Genomic DNA, 16,597 nt, shown 5'->3' on the forward strand with positions numbered 1-16,597 from the left:
GCCCTGAGCCAATGGTGGAAATTACACATTGTTATGGCAGGGGCGAGTCTACCCATAGGACAACCGCTGTCGACTAATAACCAAAGTGGTAAACATTTTATCATCCAGAGGGATGATGGTGGGGGGTGCACGATTGCGAGTGGCTTGCTCTAACGCCGAGCGACCCAGCAGGTACACGTAAGAATCAAGTAATGCATGCCAATTGCATATATGATAAATGTATTATAGCTTGAGGATAATGGAATCAACACCACATAACACGACACACTATATAGATGAGCACAAGAGAGTACTTCTTGAATGTAATCGTGGCACTGAATCTTGACGGTTAATTGTTAAGTGGCCCACCAATACTGGCTGTGACTCACAATCAGAGGTCGCAACCGGGTACCCGATACCCGTACCCTACCCGATACCCGGCTACCCGGCCGGGTACGGGTACGGGTACCTGTTTGCGACCCTGGTGCGGCCGGGTACGGGTAGGCCGTGAGTCACTGGTGAGTAACTGTTTGTCACTCATTTCCCAACGTCTTGTCTCTTCTCACAATTCAAGTTCCTAGAATCATCCCACCCGTGCCTGCAACATGGCTTCATCCCAGAGGTCGCAATCACGTACCCGATACCCGTACCCTACCCGTACCCGGCCGGGTACGGGTAGGGTACGGGTATGGCCGGGTACGGGTACCCGTTTGCGACCCTGGTGCGGCTGGGTACGGGTAAGGAATCAAAACCCATTTGCGACCTCTGCTCACAATCTGGGCACATGGGCTACAGTGAAACAGGGCGACTCGTTAAACGGTGGGCACGAGCAGAAGGTGCAAACTTACCTCTTCCACAAAGTTGCTTTTCAGCCAAACGCATTTGAAATTCTTTTTGTTTTCAAAGTCCGTTATCTTCATCTTAAGCTGCAGACACACCGTCACAAAGTCGCATTCGTTATTGTAACATCGGGTTAAGATTCAACGAGACAATGTTTCATCAAAGAACTAAAACAAAAGCACAATACTGGTTGCAGTAAAATTAGTGGATAGACTCAAGTACTGGGAACATCTGTCACTTTGAAAAATTAAATCAATACAAGACATGCACTACATCCTGAAATAATGTTCATATTGGTTTTTATAATACTCACAATCTCTATTCGAAAAGGCTACTACATGAGAATTATTGCACCTCTAAAAGGATGTACAATAAAGGAGAGTCAGGATCTCGGGTTCAACGGGAATATAAACGCGGTTGTATCTCACGAGCGCTTAAAAAAATATATAATGCGCAAATATAACGACAAGTTCGGAAAAAACAGGCATTTACATGGTAACATAATTCTCTCGAAATTTACAAACTTGCTATTCTCGAATCGCATCTGGAACCCTGCACGACTGCCTCGAGAGAGAAAGTGATAAGATTAAGGGATTAGATTAAGTGATGTGATAAAGTGGTGAAATTAAGCGATGACGTGATCCAAAAAAGTGATGAGATCATCACCATCGTTACTGCATCCTCCTACTGTACATCATCATCAACATAATTGAAGGTAAGTTAATTTATAAAGTATTATTTAATATTCTATGGTTCTTTCGGTAATGTCACGTGGATAAAAAAATAATAACAATAAAAATAATAGAATTATCACGACGTTTTGATCGCCATACAAACGGTCGTCATCAGGAACTGATGAATATGAATTCCTGCAGTCACAAAAGTGTTAAGTCATTATTATTTAATACTTTCATATTTACTTTATGTTTATTATAACGAATCTAAATGTTTTTGTGTCGTAATTTGCATTTATTTAATAGCATATTTACATATTTAAGGTAATTTTAAAACATTATCCGCAAAAAGATGCTATTCACAAGCATCTCCGGAACGTATCTCTTGCAAATAACGAGGGCATACTGTATACATTATCCGGATTATAAGATACACACCCACAACTTTTGTTTTAAAATCAGAAGGTGTATGTATGGAGAACTCCTTTCGCACCGTACGTAGCCAACCATACTACTCGGAAGTGCCCCTTATAATCTGGAGAATACGGTAATTAACTTTGTTTTCATGCAAATCAGTAGCGTCACAACAGCCGGACTCTTTCACAGCTCATTTCGCAGCCATGGTGATGTAATGAGAACAGTGCTTACAAACTCTTCTATTCAGCAAGCGGAACGGAACATCCCTGACAAGTACTCTGCTGCCATGTCGTACGTACGTAGAGCTTATTTTGCACAACGTACGCAGCCAACCGTGCTTATCGGAAGTGCGGTTGAACGTTATCAAAATTGGGAGTCATAATCGTCACTCCCTCACGACTAAGTAAGCCAACACTGGCATTTCAGCCGACATGCATGTTCGAGGATGTGCTGTATATCTGCTTTTGCAGTATCTAATTAGCCAAACACCCCCAACCGTTCATGACATTTCTTAAAGTCATGCCCGATTTTAATGATGAAACCCATACTTTGCAGAGGCAATTACATGGAAATCACACGGCCTGAAACTTTTGAGTCTAAATTTTCCAACCAATTATTAATTAATATTCTGAGTGCACATGATCACGTGCTGCATAAAAAGACCCGTGGCTTTCACAGCACGCACTGCCAGTCCGTGTGAGACCATGCCCAGCCGATACTTCACTGCCAAGAGCCAACGCACTATGGGTGGCATGCGTCCTCCGGTGGAAAATCACCAGGAATCCCGCTGCGTACGACAAAATTCCAGACCTCAAAGTGCTAGCATCAGCGATTGCCTTTTAAGTTATAAAACCCCATGGACTCAATGGTTTCTACATCTTTCAGGTCACACTACCTTCACCACTCTAGAGCCAAGGGTTTTTCATTGGGCATGCTCTGAAAATATGAGCTCATAAAAACCAAAAAAAATGTGAGTAGGTGGTACAGGGTGGTGGGATGTGTGTGCAGGGAACACGGCGGCTGGTCACAGATGGAGGCATCTGAATTGCGCCCAGAGGCCGGAGGGCCAAGGGGAAGGCCTAAGCCCAGATGGTGTTGGTGATGAGGTGGTGAGAGCGATCCCATGGAGGTTGTACGTCCCCCCCCACTGTGCTACGGCTGTGGGATCTAGCATAGAGGATCAGAAGTGCAGTTTTATATAAGGGCACCAGGGTGGCAAAATGTTAACTACCTCACCTGGTATACAGGAGGTCATGGGTTCGATCCCGACCCCAACGCCTGCTGCTGATTTTATTTGGAGTTTGCATGTTCTGTTCTTCCCGTGGTGGCCTGGATTTTTCTCCAGATTCTTCCGTTTGTCCCTTCGCATTTAAAATCAACATGCGTCTACAGTATTTGTCTGCGATAAGTTTACAGATGATAAGCGATTTCGTTGAGCTATCATTTGTGATCGCCAGGTCACTTTTGAAAAAGAGCTACATAGCTCAGCGGGCCTTACCTGGTAAAATGAAAATAAACTAAATAAATAAAATATGAAATATTGACATCACCTCTTGAGATCGACCGACGTTAAACTGAAGACGTAAAAAATAATAAGAACGTACATTCGGCTCAACAGTTTAATTGTTATGAAATTGAAAGCCAGGCCACGAATATGTGCGGAAGGCGGGGCCACTCGCTGCTGAAGGCCTGGGGCTGTTGTGGTGGAGTGCGGAGCGCACGGCGTTTGCTGCCGAGCGACTGGGAAGCCGGTTCTACCCGCGTAGCCCCCCCTCCCCCCCTCCCAATACCTGTTGATAATAGAGCTTCTTGGGTTGCCTGGGCTTGAAGTACTGCAGCAGGTCTCGCAGGGTGCCCTCGTAGGTGTGTCGCAGCGGGTTTCCAGGCCCATCCCTGTAGCTACAAAGAACAGATCTGATAAACAGCTTGCTGTCCACCCCCCCTCACGCCGTCCAAAGGGCTCCCGCGCACGCGACGGCAGGCGCGACGGTGGAGCGGAATTGCAGACAAACTGGCGAGGAGGCAATTATCCAGCAGCTAAGACAACTTCTACCGGCAACTTCTTTTAGACCTTCACCAACCACTGAACCAGAAACTAAGGCTGCGCTCATAACGACGCATTAGACAAGGCTGCACGATCTGTTGGCTGGTTTCTCAACGGTTTGGTTATTATAAAACGTCCGTCTCAAAAATGTGTGTGCAAGGATTTATTTAAAAGCCACCACTGCGACTAAGCATGAGGCAATTTACACTCGAAGTTACACCAATCAAAAAAATAAGAACTTGCCAGTGTATTTCACGTGATATTTTTTAAAAGTTTATATAATCGGTGTATAGATTCCAGGCAGATTTCTACACTGCAGGATTGTGAGGGATGGGGGGTCACCAGTGGGTGGACCGTGACTGATGATGATGAAGATATTATTTTACAAATCATACCAATGCACATTTAAGGAATTCATGTCAATTTAGCGCTCCTGCGTTTTGCACTACAGAAACTACTGGGCTGCTTAAACAGCTGGGACAAGTTTGCACTTCATGTTCATGTGTTAACCGGATGGGTGTAAATACAGTCTATTCTGCTATAACGTTCGTTTTCATAACACAAATTGGATATGACGCCATTAATGTATGAGGGAACACATTTTTTTCTAACGCGGACGCGAACTGGATATAACGCGATTGAGTGCACGGAACTACGTCTTGTGAGTAGGAATAAGCGGTTGTATGGTTGCCTTGGCATAGCATCACACAAGGCAGGGGAGATGATACTGGATGCTTCTAGATGTTACCCAGCCTGCATACGCATCTCACGTGTCATCGCGGACCTTGCTTTATCCTATATTATCACGTAATTTTTACATAACGCGCTGTTCTTCAGGAACGCAACTACTTCCACGTTATAGGAGAGCAGTGAACAACATGGACATCCTGCAGCAGGCCGATACATAAACCAATGCACACTCCGGAGCAGTGGTTCTCAACCGGGGATTCGCAGACCCCTGAGGGTATGTGTCAATGACCCAGAAAGTACACATGAGGTGATTTATAAATGTGTGAAATTACATCATACATGAGTCACTGGTGAATAATCATGTATGAATCTGCCAATATAATATAACTACGATAACATTTGAAGCCATATGGTAACCTATAATTATGTAAAAGGCCTTTCTAAACTCACTGATCATAAACAAGGTGGTTTCCAAGAGGAACTAAGCGATCGCGAACAAATTATGTCATGAATGCAGAGTGTCCTTAGAATTTTTTTGTATTCGCTTGCAGTTACTCGCAGCGAGTTAGGGATACCTCACAAAATGGACAATTGGTTAAAATACTGATGTTCGTTATTCATACATTTATTTCTCAGAACCACGTTGAGTTAGGCAAGGGGAGGTACCTGGATGAAACAAAAATCAACAAGGGGTACATGCAGTAGCCAAACAAAGTTGAGAATATAAGAGGTTTTTGGGTTAGATTGAGAAAAAATATAAGCCTCTATATAAGGAACGAAACAGGTGGACTTCTCCACAGATCTGGCTGATTAAGCTAGTTGTTATTACTGGCCAAACGTCGTACTCAGATTGTAAATGTTGTGGCTTGGCTCTCCAACACACCGGTGTTGCTGTACTAGTGACGAATTGGCCACGTTCTCTTTACGTGACAACCCTTACTAGTTGGCTGCGTCGGGTGGTGGCTGGTTTAACGACACATTTATATATTTACGCGATCGAACCCAAAAAACCTCTATTATGGATAAGCGTGTCGTTAAACCCGGCACCACCCGACCACAGCCAATTAGTAAGGTTCTTCGCATGAACAAACTCATGCCATTTCGTTACTAGCTCAGCACAGTCCACTCGCCACTTCTCCGGGAGAATAGATTGAGGCCAGAGGGAGCGGACTGCAGCAAGACGAGGCTCGTCAGGTTGGTGGGTGGGGAGCGCAGCCTTCCCCGGCGTGCCCTGGTGAGCAACGGGCGCCACCCACTGACCGCACGTCGCCAATACCACAGCACGTACCCTTGCGATTTGAAGAACTGGAGCAGCATGGGGTCGGTGTTGAGCCTCTGCGCTACCGTCTTTGCCACCTGAAGAACGATAGACACACAAGGTGTGGCAGGTGTCTTGCGCGTGATACGTATGTACGCATGTTGAACAACGCTTCGCACCGAAACGGTGCTAATCGGTGTTACATGGGTGTCTGTCACGCATGATTCACGGGTGTCTCTGTCACTCATGATGAACAGGTGTCTCTGTCACACATGACACACAGGTGTCTCGGGTGTCTCACAGATGTGCACAGAAGAGACCCAGAGCAGAGGGCGTACATGAGTGTGAGGCCTTTTTAAACACCACAGGAGTAAATAAACACAATTAACTGTAGAGCCTGGCCTCTCGGTCATGAAGAGTTCAATGGAAACCCGTCATCCTATTTCAAGGATTGTCCCAGGCTCTGTCTGTGACCGTTGTAAACATTATTTCTCTGAGGTGTTCCTAATTTTATTTTGATGTTAACTACCTGGCCTGGTACACAGGAGGTCGTGGGTTCGATCCGGACCCTGACGCTTGCCTGTATATTTGAAGTTTGCGTGTTCTCCTCGTGCTTGTGTCGATTTTTCTCTGGGTCCTTCGGTTATTTCCCTTACCCCATTTAGCAACACACATTTAGAGTATTTGGCTACTGTACATTTTTATACAAGCCACTTTGTTGAGCTATCGTTTGTGGCAATGTCACTTCTGAAAAAGAGATATATATAATAGCACAGTGGACTTTAGCTGGTAAAATAAAAAGTTTACTTTGTAGATTAGAATGGCAAAAAGCAGCTCTGGGTTCCAAATGCCAATGGGCCCATCGTAACAAATCTCCATTAAAATAGATATTCCACTCGGTGCCTCTATAATGGTCTACCCTGTGAGACTGCTCCCCCCTATTTGATATTTAACATGAGGCACACGAACCTCAAAGGTGGATTCCTACCAGAGATAACTTATAGGACGTAAGTCTAAGAGGGCGAGAAATGCTGGCCCGGGCTACGTCACAGGCATGGCAACGTTACCTGGAAGTAGGTCATCCTGTTTGAGAGTGTGACGACAAAGCCGGGGTCGTTGGGGATGGTTTTGTCGCAAAAGGTGACGTCCACACGGTGGTACAGGTCGTGGAAGTAGTCCCTGGCGGTTGGGAGCTCGCTCGTGTTGTCAGGATCGTCCCTGTGTCATTGGTGGCACAGGACACAACGTGCTCTCAGTAAGCACACTTGTTCAATGGACAGCCCTTGTTCTCCTTCACACGAATTCTGCGGAGGCACCTTTGCGAATATTCAGACAATGACCCTCGTTTGTGATTCATTGAAGGTTCATTCTGCAACTTCACATCAAAGACAAAGATCCCCCGTATAGCCTTAACAGACTGTTGGGGCAAGTGCTGTTAAGCAAGCACCAATGAAGGCCTGGTACGGCATACTCGGGGGTTGATGGCTGGCACCACACCTGGCCGCCTTTGTCTCCCTAGTGGCGATGTTTACACACTGCACCAGGTACTCATTTGAGGCCGAGTCGACCTAGGGGAGGCCCAGGACCGGTTCAGATAATCGTCACTGGTTTTGGCCGTGAGCTGGAATCGAACTCGGGTGGCCGGGTTCGTAGTGCAGCACGCTAACCGCTACACCACCGCTCCCCACTTCACAACAGGCATTGGCACACACCCATGCCCAAGCCATGCCTGATACAAATTTGAAATAAAAACTACACTTTCTCAACGTAACGAAAATATAACACACTTTACAAATGTAAGCGTTTATCACTAGATGAAGCCATCATGTTTCACATTTCTACATAAATAACACACTATTGTCCAGTGAAATAAATGTGAAGAGTTAATGTGAGAATAGCTTAGGTTTTGCCCCTATATCCTGAAATTGATAGAACGTTCCAGAAAATATATGTTTTGGTATATGCACTGCCGGAGCAAGTACCAGAAAATATACTTTTTAAGGCAAACAGTAATAACCAAACAGTGACACGTTGCTCAATACAAATAAAATAAGGGATATGAGGATTTGAGTCACAAAAAATAAATATCACATGGTTTAGTTCAGCCCAGTGATCAGCTGAATCAGTGGCAGCTTCCACAGATGTCTGAGGATGTTTATTTTGCTGGCACTCAAAGTAATGTGTGGCTCTGGCCTTCACATTTTGCCTTGGCCTGCACACATTTTCAAATTATAAGGATCTCCATTGGCTCGAGAGGGGACGTTTGCTCGAGTGGTGTAAGATGATTGGTATGTCTCTCGACTGCCAAGCATCTTACACATGGGGCGCTGGTGGCTATGCTGCAGGTCTGTAATCCAGCACTGCTGAGGCAAGGGTTGGTGGGTCACACAAGTTTGTGAAACTCCCTACCCAAGTGCATATCATTGTCTCCATCTCCTGGCTCGTCATGGTATGGCAGTATAGCAAATGTGCTACTTTCCACCTGTACAGTAAAACCTTGGATTGCGAGCATAATTCGTTCTGGACACGTGTTTGTAATCCAAAGCACTTGTATATCAAAGCACTTGTATATCAGTTGTGATCACGTGACGCTCGGCAAACAAAGCGTATACACGTACTACTCGTATTGCAAGACCTCGCTCGTTCATCAAATAACAATTTATTTTAAAAAAAATAACCCGTAAAAACAAAGTTTTTCACTATAAATCCTTTATATGCGTGGCGGCTAGAGTCCTCTCGTCCTCTGGCTTGAGATGGCTGCCACCTATGGGTCAGATGATTACATGGCAGCATTAAGCAATTGGTAATTAAATAGAATTTATTTTTTCCTAAAAAGTGTAACATTTTAGAAAAAATGTTCACGAAAATAAATTGTCACGCACAACGAGTGTGCAAAATGTCAGCTCGATTGGATCACGGGAAGTGGGTTAAAAAACGACCGAAAGATTTGCACGGTCGTAAGCGCGCAAGCAAGCAAGTGAACTTCATATAAAGGATTAAAAAATTGCTCGTCTTGCAAAACACTCGCAGACCAAGTTACTCGCAATCCAAGGTTTTACTGTATTTCATCTGTACGGGGGATCGAGTGTTACCCCCCCCTGGGTACTCCAGTGTCCACCTGCACGTATAAACACTCATGAATGGAGCTGGACAAATATCCACAATATAGGACCACAGCGCTGGGGCATTTATTGGTGCTGGTTCCGACTGCATTCCCGCTTGTCTGCGGTTTCCCGCGTCCCTCGCTGGAAAATACAAAGTTAATTTATAATTTGATATAGCTAACTGCTAAGGGATCGGTGTACCTTACATTGGAATGTACTTCAATAGTAAGACGAAATCATGGGCTGGAACAGGACATGAAGCAAAGCAGGCTCTGATAATAATTTATACACTGCTGCTGTGTATAACGCTTGAAAAACATGATTATTAAACTCGGTTGAACCCTAACACAAACTTTTCAGGATAGATTGAGCGCTGGATCTCTGCGTCTCATGAAAACTAGACTTTGCCTGAGAACACTCACAGAGTTTTTAAATAGACATATTAATAAACACTTCACACATTTACTCCCGACTTTGAAAGATCTGAAGTCTTGTCGAAAGTGGAATGTCAGCGGGGTTTTGTGATTTTAGTCAAATGCAATGCGGGCACTAACTTCTGAAACACGATGATGTCTCCATCCATGAGCTCGTCCAGTGCCTTGTCCAGGCAAAAGTCGATCTCTTGAATGCGCTCAGTGAGATTTGGTTTAACTTCCTGTGGGGAAGAAAGGAAAGTGGTTCAGAGTCATTACGCGCCACACACAAAATTCCAACCCGTAACCACAACCAACTCGAGAAGCACAAGCCAAAGGATCAACAGTAAGAGTAGAACGCAGAACCAGGGATGACGTTTACAACGACTCAAGATTGTCAATGCACATCAAGTAAATTGTTTAAATTTTGACTTTAAACTTTCGTGACTGCAGGAATTCATATACTATGGTTCTTTCGGTAAAGTCACGTAAAGAGAAAAAATTATAACAATAAAATAATAATAAAATCGAAACGTCGTGATATTTTTGTATTTTTTTTATTCACTTAATTTTTATTATTTTACTGCTATTTTTTCTGTCTACGTGACTTTACAAAAAGAACCATAGAATATAAATTAATTTAATTTCAGTTGTGTAACAAGCACAATGAATAAAAAAAACTCGCATTTGTCAATCACACTGTGTCCTTAAAAGGAACTTTGGAACAGGCAACATTTTGGGAAATGGCCCTTCTGCAATGGCACATAAAACTCACTTGTGTGCCATCAAGGGTCGTTGCCCGAAAGGTCACAGACTATGTAATTTTTCCTTTTAAAAAGGGAACCCCCCCCACCCCCAGTGGCAACTCTCCCCTGTGCAGCTCGACTCTAGCCTGCAAGTGGGCATTGGCCTGTCAGTAGGGGAGAGGGGGGGCAATGATCACTGTATGTAATCCACATTGAGCAATGTCATGTTTATAAAGGACATTTAACATGCAGTCGTGAGAGTTGGAATCGAACCCACGATCTCCTGTATATCAGGCGAGGTCGTTAACATCTCCACTCTTAGTTTTTTCGGTAAAGTCACGTAGGTAAAAAATGAAATTAAAATTAATAAAAATAAAATAAGAAAAAATCGCAACGTTTCGGAGGCAACACAAGTCTCCGTCATCAGGTGGGACCGCCACAGCCAGATTTGCTGTATCAAGTTAGGCGTCACTTGATACAGCAAAAACTTGATACAGCAAATCTGGCTGTGACGGTCCCACCTGATGACGGAGACTTGTGTTGCCTCCGAAACGTCGTGATTTTTTATAATTTTTTATTTCATTTTTAACCTACGTGACTTTACTGAAAAAACTAAGAGTATTAATCCTTGCAGTCACGATAGCTTCAAATCTAGAATCGTTAACATCTCGCCAACACAGCACCCCACTACAGAGCATGGCTTTTGACAGAACACGTGGTGGGCATAAAGTTTTCATTGCGAGACTGGCACTGATCTGGCAGTGAAAGGCTACGTGTGCACGTGGAGACTGCAAACACGCTCAAATTAAATTTAGATATAAATGAAATGAGATAGTCAGAGTATACACAGGGCTAGAATAACACACGAGTAAGTGACACTATTAAGGCATGACTTGGACAGAGCATGCCCTTCAAGTTATTTTACACCTAAGAAACACCAAGCTCAATTATGATTTAACAAAGTAGAGGCAGTCTGTATTTTACAATAGACTACTACGGATTTTCCGCTACTGTATTCTCCTTCGACACACACACACTGCAGTCAAGTGGCAATGCTGCGACAAAACAAATGGCAGAGGTGGCACTGACCTCATAGAGGATAAGGTTCGTTCCCTGTGGGAAGCCTGCTCTCTCACACATCACTGGCAGCAGATCTCCTGGCAGGGCAATTGGGGAGGGGGCGGGAGCACACAACAAAGTCGGCGTAAACACATTTTTGAAACCACAAAAAAATTGACAATTCCATAACTGCAAATACAATCTTCTGGATAACGTTATTTGTAATTTCCACAATCAGAAAGTTGCGAGTTTTCATCCTGGAGGTTGTGACTCAGCCCAGCATCCCTTCGGGGTAGATAAAATTAGTTCCACTTTGTGGGGAAGTCTAAAAACTCAACTATTTTTTATTTTACCAGGTAAGGCCCACTGAGCTATATAGGTATTTTTCAGAAGTGACCTGGCCACAAATGATAGCTCAACAAAGTGGCGTATCATGTGGAAATGTATAGCAGTAGGCAAATACTCTAAAAGCACGTTGATTCTTAATGGAGGGAAAAACCGGAGGACCCGGAGAAAAATCCACAAGGTCGCGGGGAGAGAGACATGCTAAGCTCCATATACAATAGGCATCAGGGTCGGGATCGAACCCATAACTCCTATATACCAGGCGAGGTAGTTTACATCACCACCGTGGCGCCCAGAGTTGTCCTATAGCAACACTCGCTCCCACCATATGAATGTCAAATTTCCTCCACCTGCTCAGGGCTGCAAACAGGTGATGAGCGCACTGCCTTCATGCTCATTTGGATAGGAAATCACTTTTGACTATCGTTTGGTCAAAGCTACGGTACACACTGCAGAAAGAAATGTGGGGGATGGAGGACTTACTGATTTTACACGTGATGGGCGTGTAGATGTGCCCGCAGTAGTTGAGGGTCTTCGTCTTGGGGTCGTACATCTTCAGAAACAGCATGACGTCCCCTGAAACGTGATTTCGCACTTTTTACATTGCGGGTTTTTTTAGAGGCTGGTGTGCGGGTGCCGAGGGAGCCGGCAGGGAGTCATTAACTGGCGTGACTCACGATCTTTGTCGAAGGGGGGCAGGGCGCCGCCCGAAGCCACCGTCTCTGCATCCACCGTCTCCAGGAAGATCGTCCACGGGTTCTCGTTCTCGCTCAGCTCGATCATCTGGGTGGCACAAAAACAACGCGCCGCCAGTCAGCACCATCGGCGTCGCCGTACGCTGGGAGCACCACGGGAGAAAAGTTGGGGGGGGGGGGCGGGCGGAGTGGGGTAACGGCAAAGGCCGTAAATGTTTCAATGGGAAGGGCAAGCAGTGTGGCAGCCACAGTGCTTCTCAAATCTTTGTTTGGCTACTGTACACTACAGTTTTTATATTTTGTTTCAACTGAGTGACCCCCCCCCCCCCGCCCCTTGCCTGACCCCAGCATGGTTCTGAGAAATACATGTATGAATAATAAACATCAATACTTAAACCAATTGTCCCATTTTGTGAGGTATCCCTAACTCGCTAACTGCAAGCGAATATAAAAAAAAATCAACGGACGCTCTGCACGTGTGTACTCTTGGAAACCCATCGTTTACGATCAACGAGTTGAGAAAGGTATTTTATGTTGTTCGAGGTTACCATATGGATTTACATTTAACGGTAGTCATTTTATATTGGCAGATTCATACATGATTATTCACCAATGACTCTCATGTATGACATAGTTTCAAACATTTATAAATCAGTTCGCATACACCCCCTTGGGCATTGACCGTGAACTAGAACAATTTTTTATGACATTGACCGTATGTACAATTCAATCATGAGTTCCCAAGATACAAAAAATTCGACGTACGAACGGGTCTCAGGGATGTAACCCGCTCGTAAGTCGAGGACTGCCTGTACACCTAAAACTGCCCATACAATGTGAAGGATAATGAGATGCTTACAGCATCAAACCAATAAAAGCGCTCACAAATTAGCTATTTTAACCGGAAGATGAAAAGTCAAATCAACTACAAAGTGGCCTCAACCTTTCGATATTAAATATTTCCATTTCTGTGCACGCTTTCATGATGACAGCACTCAAAACTCACTCGCCCCCCACCCCCCCACATCCTTGCCGTCGAGGGTTGAAAGAAAAACGGGCGAACTGCGGCCTGATTAGGAGCATGCGTGCGAGAGAGCGACTTACGTGGCGCCCGTTCTCCGTCTCGTAGTCCTGCATGGCTGGCCGCCGGGTGCCATTGCGCCGCGCCTGCATGGGCCACAGCCTCATCTGCTCCGTCGAATATCCCTGCAGGCATAGAGAGAGCCACGCGCACGTGAGCAGAGACAACACAGATCCCCCGCGCAGCCTTAACAGCCTGTTGAGGAAAGCGCTGTTAACAAAGCAGAACCTATGGTCCACAACACAATTTTTTTTGGGTTAGTTTGGGTGAATATAAGTGTCGTTAAACCCGCCACCACCCAATACAACCAATTAGTGAGGTTTGTCACCTGAACAGAACATGCCAATTCTTCTCTCCAAATTTAGAAACATGCGTTTAACAGTATTTGGCTGCTGTAACTTTCCACACGATAAGCCACTTCGATGAGCTATCATTTGTGGCCAGATCGCTTCTGAAAGAGCTACATAACTGACGTGATGGACACCACGTGACACGGATAATCAGGAAATAAAAACAAGCCCTCTGATTGGTACTTAACGGGCCTGAAAGGGGATTGGCTAAAGGCAGGGAATTGAAGGGAATGGAGGAGAAATACAACATGGAAAGGGTGGGAAATGGAGGATGATTGGACAGGGCAGACGGTTGGAATCCATTACACAAAGTGGATGGTGATTGGCTGAAGGGAAGGCGGATGGTCAAGGAACCTTTGGTAAAAGGGCTTGAGGGATATAAAGAGTTAGGAAAGTGAGGGAGTTCGGAACGCTGGGAGTGAAGTGAATCCTCGATGACTGTCTCATGCTGAAAGTAAAAAAAACGTATCTTATTGAAGACTACTGCGTTAGGTGTCACTACAAATGTATCATTTGATTTTGGATGATAAACGCAAGCTTCGTGTATGTGGCGTCTAAACGCTTGGTGGGTATCACAAGATGCGGAAATATTTGCGCAGCTTAACATTATTTATTCAATCTACGATTAAAATGTTTTCTTACATTCACATACTTCAAATCGTGCACGTAGGCGATTTCCGATTGATGAAAACTACAAGCAAATTGTACTGTTAAGCCATTTAAACCAATAGCACAATACAGGAGACGTAACAATACAAACACAAATACTTCCTTCCTGATTCATACGCCGACCCCGAATAATGAAAAATAAACGAATTGTGGGGGAAAAAAAACATTCCATGCTGAGTTTCAGCTTTCCCCCATGTCCCCAATCTAGTAGAATAATTTCCAAAACGCCACTACTGAATGGATTCAATCAAACAAACAACAAGCGCCCCGTAGACGGCTTTCCATTAAGCCATCAATAAAAGGGTGACGTCCGCTCCCTGCAGGGTCAAGATGACGCCACCTTTGTGGAGCGGGAGAGCAGGACTGCCGCCGCTACCGCCGCTCCCCGCTGCTGCTGAGCGTTGATGCGGCGTGTGCGAATGGCCCTCGCTGCTGCGGGTAAGTAAGTGAGCGAGTCCTCTCTGACCGCAATGGTAAATCCAGTAGCCGCCTGTGTCCGTTGAAATGTTGAACATTTTTGTTGTTGCTATTTTCCTGGAAATTACCAGAACGCGGCAACGGGCCAAATTTGTAGCCGACTAAAATGTTGGTGAGGTGTGTCATTATGGTAGTCTGGCAATGCCACTGTGATATTAATGCAGTATATAAATCACTATGAGGCTACAATGGATCGCTTGACAGTAACAATGTATATAAATACTTTGTAGTATTTATATCTCCTATCTTCGTGCATGGCGCACAGAGATCCCTAGATGATTTGCGCCTTATAAATGTTAATTATTATCTCCCAAGTCTCGATGTATACACACTGCACCAGGTACTCATTTGAGGCTGAGCCATCCTAGGGGAAACTCAGGACCAGTTCAGATAATCGTCAAAGATGTTGGCCATGAGCGGTAATCAAACACGGCTTGCTGCATTCGTAGCACAGCGCGCTAACCTCTACACGACCGTTCCCCACAACACACACAATAAAATACACAGTGTGCCACGGTGTTAGCGAGCGTCACCCACCATCGTCTGGGAGAGCGTCTGCATGAACTCGTACAACGTGCAGTTCTTGAGCACCTTGAAGATGGCGTACTTCACCTTCTCCTCGTCGTACATGTCGTTGCCCTGGTGTCCGCAGAACTGATCTTCGGTCACTATCTGGAGACCGGACAGCAGCAAAAGCATCACTGCAGCTGCGCGACCACACTATCCAATTCGCATTATGAAAACAACACGGGTTATTGGAGAACAGACTGTCCCTATGCGAAAGATTTCCTTGCGTTTAATAGCTATCGAACAATGCTTGGGGTATACAAATAGAACCACGAAATGATGCAATAAAGAAATGGATGTGAAAGGTAGGAGTAATGTCTGTGCGAGTATACGGGGTCGCAGAGCGGACATTAACGTGCGGGGCGACGACACGATTGTTGCGCACTCGTGGATAGGCCGTTGAGTTTTGAAGATAGAAATCTGTGGTAGTGCACCCACAGCACTCGTTGCAGACAATGCTGTCACAGCAAAGTACCCTGGCAGCCCTCACTTTAGTGGAAAACGTTAAGTTTTAAATAATTAAAAGATTTAAAACTTGCGTGTATCGCTACCCAGATATACTAAGCATACTGTCTACATGCAAGCACGTGTACAGAATGTGAGGACATTTAATGGAAGAATATCATCTCCTGAAAAGCGTTCGGATACAACAAAGAAAGATATTAACCCTTTCCCGTTCCAAGGAATGCAAGTTGCAGGGTGCGTCCCGTTCACCGTCGAATCTATGAATGCGGAAGCGGCTCTGCGTTGATTTTATTTAGAGAGGCGTAGCAGCGCCGTTGTTTTTAAAGACACTGTACTCACTGCAGAGAACCGTAGCGACACGACCACACTCTACGACTGCTGGCGCCAAAGTGTGCCACACTCTCCTGCATGGTGTTGTGGGAGCCTCTGTACTAATAAAGTTATTTAATTTTCTTACTTCCGGTTAAGTTTTGATTACGTATACGTATGTCATCGGAACGGGAAGGTGTTAAATTGGCCAATGAAGCCTCCATGGGGGTGTACTAAACAATTTTATTTTTATTTTACCAGGTATGGGGTCGGAATTGACCCCACGACCTCCTGTATACCAGGCGAGGTAGTTAACATCTCGCTACCGCGGCAACATCTGGAAATCATCGGCCGGAGAGCGCGAGCGTGTGTAGCGATGGGGAGTGGGGCCTGTCACCCGCACACCCTACCCCCG

At 45.0% G+C, this 16,597-nt stretch overlaps 1 protein-coding gene across 5 annotated transcripts in view; it reads right to left on the reverse strand.

Moving 5' to 3' along the window:
- USP7 (ubiquitin specific peptidase 7) overlaps positions 1-16,597 on the reverse strand; it is an 87,434-nt gene that overhangs the window by 20,743 nt on the left and 50,094 nt on the right. For 2 of the 5 annotated variants that reach the window (XM_078862692.1, XM_078862673.1), the window contains 10 exons: positions 15,379-15,513; positions 13,369-13,470; positions 12,247-12,352; positions 12,053-12,145; positions 11,255-11,322; positions 9,561-9,661; positions 6,970-7,120; positions 5,933-6,000; positions 3,701-3,809; positions 828-905 (listed from right to left, as the gene is read on the reverse strand). In XM_078862692.1, the coding sequence (XP_078718818.1) occupies positions 828-905; positions 3,701-3,809; positions 5,933-6,000; positions 6,970-7,120; positions 9,561-9,661; positions 11,255-11,322; positions 12,053-12,145; positions 12,247-12,352; positions 13,369-13,470; positions 15,379-15,513 (1,011 nt within the window). Of the gene's footprint in view, positions 1-827; positions 906-3,700; positions 3,810-5,932; positions 6,001-6,969; positions 7,121-9,560; positions 9,662-11,254; positions 11,323-12,052; positions 12,164-12,246; positions 12,353-13,368; positions 13,471-15,378; positions 15,514-16,597 lie in introns of all 5 variants that reach the window. The other 3 variants (XM_078862683.1, XM_078862657.1, XM_078862666.1) reach the window with 2 other exon arrangements.

Source organism: Lampetra fluviatilis, chromosome 1, assembly GCF_964198595.1.
Source record: "Lampetra fluviatilis chromosome 1, kcLamFluv1.1, whole genome shotgun sequence".
NCBI lineage: Eukaryota > Metazoa > Chordata > Hyperoartia > Petromyzontiformes > Petromyzontidae > Lampetra > Lampetra fluviatilis.